Raw genomic sequence first — 4797 nt, forward strand, 5'->3', positions numbered from 1 at the left:
TACAAGACATGCTTTTTTGAAGGGTAATTACAGCATAGATGTAGATGGTGAATTTTACAGTATTACTGAATTTACTCAGTTGATTTTCTCATTTATAACTCTCATTCCGGTATACCATATTTGCACTTTGTCACATTACAACCAATCCCTGAATTACATTGCTATGAATGACCAAGAAATTAGGCAAGGAATTGGAGTAGAAAAACCTTTTTGGGGTATTATGATTATGCTTGATCATGGACATACTATGTCCAGCCAAGTTTAAGCTCAGATCTTAAATAACTAGAACATTTGATATTATGTATTTGGGAGTCATTTCATCTCTTCGGCAATGACTCATTCGCTATATCCCTGTGACTTTTACAGCTACTTTACATCCATTTCACTACTTGTTAGATCTAGGCATATCTATGTTACTGATTCTGGAACTTAAAGCAATATTTTCAATCACTCCATTTGAAATGAGAAGTCTTCAGTAGGTAATTACTTAAAAAATTACAATATTAAAAGAGATAATTTATTGCATCATAAAATTTAATACAAAGTTCATACATTAAAAAGTAAAATTATACCAAAAGAGTTTGTCATTAAATGCTGTCATTCCAAATCGGATGCACATCATAAAAATCCTCATCAGGAAAATCTAATTTCACATCCAGTGGAATTCTCCCTAAAACAACAAATTGAAATAAAAAAAACTGATATTCACCTACAAAAAACCAAGCTTGTTGCAATACACTTACCTTGAGGCAATAAAAATGGACTATCAGGCTCAATTTCCAAGGGTTTGTTAATTTTTCCAATTATATCAGACAAATCCTCCAATTCAAAATTAGAAAACTTTAAACCAGGCAGAAAACAATCTTCAAAGTCATCTAAATCACAATAAAAATGAAAAAATACAATGGCAAATTAATCACTATCCATACTTTAAACAAACTATTTACATGTGTTAAATAATGCATTAAGTTAGGGCCACACTGAAAACAAATATTAAGATAGGCCAATTACATTGATGAAGTTGACATATTAATACAACATTAGGGCAAATACAAAAATATTTTAATGTGCAAGGTATACGCTTCACTTTACATTTAATCCTATCACTATGTGAAGGGATTTATAGAATGTGAAAGTGATTGCTGAAGAGATGAAATGACTCCCAAATACATACCAGAGATATTTAAATTACTTGGCACTCACACCAGGGAAATTTTAGCGCAAAGCTAACTTTTTTAATGAAATTACTATTTATGTGCTCGATTACTAGAAGAAGGGCTTATCAATATTGCTGTAATTATTTTGGTTGCCCACTTGGACATCAGAACTACAATCTTCACACCAGGGTTGGAGGGTCTAGGAGCCTTCAAAACATGTCATGCTTTTGGTGGGGAATAATATAGCTGTACCTGTACATCCTCTGTAAATAAATTGTCAATTAACACAATAGCTTCAAAGAAAGATCGAAGCTGCCAGATTAATCATGTTAAATTTAGATTTCAGACCACGGACATTTGACAATGCACAGTGAAGCAATTTCATTGAGAATTTTTTGCAACTGACTTTTTTCTTGACAATTTTTAAAACTCTGCAAATATATTTTATCACTAAGTTAACAGCTTCATTGTCATGTGGCACATTATGTTCAGCCTTCAAAGCCGAATAGTGCTTTATTTCCCTTTTGGTACAATATCTGTGTATATTTCTTTTAAGTCAGATGATAAATTACCATTATTGTTTTGAATTTAAATATGCAAAAAAGAGCTGTGATGCATCTTCCTCATTTCTTCATTAAAACTTGAATTTATGGGTTTTTCCGGAACTGACTGCATTTTTCCCTTCAAGAGGCACGAATTTCATTGCAGGGAAATATAAAAAGAAAAATAAATAAATATAAAATGTAATACACAATTGGTCTGAACAAGCTCTCCAAGCACTCATTCTATCTGTCAATCTTTTAATTCCTTCTTTGTTTCTTGCAACAGCCTGTTTCCATCATTTTGTTTTCACAATCAATTCTTGGGCATCCCCTACGATTCTATTAAGTTTTTTTACAATTGCAGCCTTAAAAACTATTGTGCCTCTAAAATGGATGCCCTCTTCTTGTGTCTGCTGACTTCTTTCTATACCCTAAACTTCAAAGAACTTAACTTGTTTCATTTTATTTTCATACACAGCAAGACGGCCGGTAGAAGGTACAAAGGAATTAAGAGTAGGAAGAAAGGAAAACTAGAGAGGTTCATAGGATACATAGAAGAGCACCACACAAAACCAACTTTTAATAGGTGGAATACCTTGAGTTTATAATCGATTTCTACTTTCTCAACAGTCAAATTTTCACTCTGATAACCATTTCTTGTCTATATGTTTTCATATAACTGTATTAAACTAATATAAATAATTTGAAAACTCATTCAGAGTTATGGGTGGTGAAAGAGGAAGTACAAACAAGTGAGCACTTTACCATACTTCCTTGTAAGCATTATTTAATGAAACCAATGTGACCGTTTTCTGTCACCGTCATCTTCACTCTACACAAAAATAATACTTCAATGCTTACAATATCCTTCATATGAGTACATGCCTAAATATTCTTGAATTTCAATTGGGAATATTTTATATTTAATAAAACTAGCTTGCTCATCTCCCAAATACATTATTGCTTCTCCTAAAGGATAATCAAATTTGTATTATGGTATTAATAAAAAAAACCCAGTTAACACTATCAATGCTTCTTTAAATCTATTTGAAAAGGTTATGACCTCTTCCCCGGTCCCATATCTAACCAGGGACAACGTAATCAGGAGTTCTGCCATGACCGGGGAAACAATACCTCAGGTCAAGCTAGGAAGCTGAACAAACAAACTTAATATAAATAAATACCCAACAACCAAATTTACCCCATTATTACAAATGATAAAATTAACACTCCATAACAAACGACACAACCATTGACGGCTGCAGGCAAAGAATATATATTTACTCGATGATACGATAGTTTTATCTACTGCGTAAACAAAACTAGTCTTATTTCAGTAATGTGAAAATTGTATGGACACGCCATCAAGTAACAGATACTGCAGAGCATGCTTTTTTAACTAACTCCAGAAGACCTTATCTTCGAAGCAATGGATGAATAACGGAAAAATTGTAATCATACCCTTCGACTATAGACAAAATAATACATATTACTGAGGGCGTGCACGCCAAATAGCTCTAAATAGTTATTCAGTAAAAGAAGTTTGTCCACGGAGGTAATTAAAAAGTTTCCCATTGCGTGAATATCATTTTACTACCAACATACCCTCCACAATTAAATGCATCGGTAAATTTTCTGGATGAGGCCGATCTTCATTTCTCAGTTTTCCATCAGGGCTTTGTAGAGAGAAAATGGGCTTAGAATCTTTGGGGATTCCACCTTCTTCACTTTCTGCTTTAAAATTTTGGATAGTGTTCTTCAGATCTCCAAATACTTGCTTCTTAGGAATGGCATTACGATTTGATGTTTTGACAGGGCCACTGGCTCGTACTACAGACAGAAATTAACTTCATGTAACCCGGTGCTATTGTTGCAGCCATCACGAACATAAAAACTATTTACCTTTAGATGACCGAATAAATTTACTCGCACGGTTTTCCTTGTCTGGTAATAGTTTCCACGCTGACGACATCATGTTAGCCTCCAATTTTATAATGAATTCTCAAAAATCACTATCATAAACCGAACTAAGTAGCGCTGATTAACGGGTAGCAATCTATTCTTCGGCACTTGGATCGATGGGTAAAATAGTCATAAACAATTCCCGCTACCGTAACCTTGGTTAAAATGTTTCCAGGCGATTCCCAATGAATTTAGGTCGCTCTCGCCCAAGCCGACTGTAGCTTGGTTTGACTAACCGGGAATATATCGCACTCAATCATATATATGGCATAGGTTGCATGTATAGTTCACATAATTAGATGAAGGGCACATTTATATAGAACTGACGACCGATTACGGCAGCTATGTCAACGCTTCTCTGATCCACAGGTCCCACAAAATGAAAATAAGCAAATTGGTTCTTTAAACCATTAAGCATAAAATGTAAACCTTCTGCTTTTAATCGTGCACTTGGGAGAGAGGTAAACTGGGTAATGTAAAATCAACGTTAATTGATAAAATTATTACTAATACAATTTTTGAAATATCATTCACCGCGGTTTTTAAAATGCATGGTACCACTTTTGTATTTTTTCGTTTATACTATGGCTATCTCACAATCATGTTTCTTTTATTGACTTCATTATTGTTACGTTGGCAATAGTAACCTTTTAGAAAGAGCAGTTCATTGATTCGTTCATTAACTTGCATTGAAGAATCGTATAATTTGGAATAACTCGCGGATTGTCTACTGTTTTTTCAAGTAACGTACTCACGGATTTATTTTCCGCATTGAGCAAGGAATTAATGTTGTATCGCCTGCTCTCGCGATAACATTTTGTGCCATGGTATGTCTTAGTCGAATAATATTCTCAGCTGAAAACCTTACCTCCAAAGGATTATACAAATACCTAATGCGAGAGTGTGCTAAACTTCCACAAGGAGCAAAGGAGTATTATAAGCATCATATTCGACAGGTAAGTCTTAAGAAATACGCTAGCTCTAATTTATCTGTATTTCCAATTCTTTAACAGTAAAATGAATGTGAATTTTGTTATTTGAATTGTCTCATTCATTGAGCGTTCGATTAAGAATTATGATATTAAATATCTGTGGAAGAGCTTAGCTCTCTAGGCATATCCTGTGACAAATTTCAG

At 33.9% G+C, this 4797-nt stretch overlaps 1 protein-coding gene across 1 annotated transcript; it reads right to left on the reverse strand.

The window, feature by feature from the left end:
* Positions 1-525: 525 nt before the first annotated feature.
* LOC139691770 (uncharacterized) lies at positions 526-4121 on the reverse strand. The gene is made up of 4 exons (XM_071589627.1): positions 3602-4121; positions 3305-3529; positions 744-875; positions 526-670 (listed from the first exon to the last, which is right to left on the reverse strand). Exons 1-4 carry the CDS (start codon positions 3672-3674, stop codon positions 588-590), a joined length of 513 nt encoding a protein of 170 aa, XP_071445728.1. The 5' UTR covers positions 3675-4121; the 3' UTR covers positions 526-587.
* Positions 4122-4797: the final 676 nt, after the last annotated feature.

The sequence above is a fragment of the Hetaerina americana genome, unplaced genomic scaffold (assembly GCF_022747635.1).
Source record: "Hetaerina americana unplaced genomic scaffold, ioHetAmer1.1.p SCAF_4, whole genome shotgun sequence".
Taxonomy (NCBI): Eukaryota; Metazoa; Arthropoda; class Insecta; order Odonata; family Calopterygidae; genus Hetaerina; species Hetaerina americana.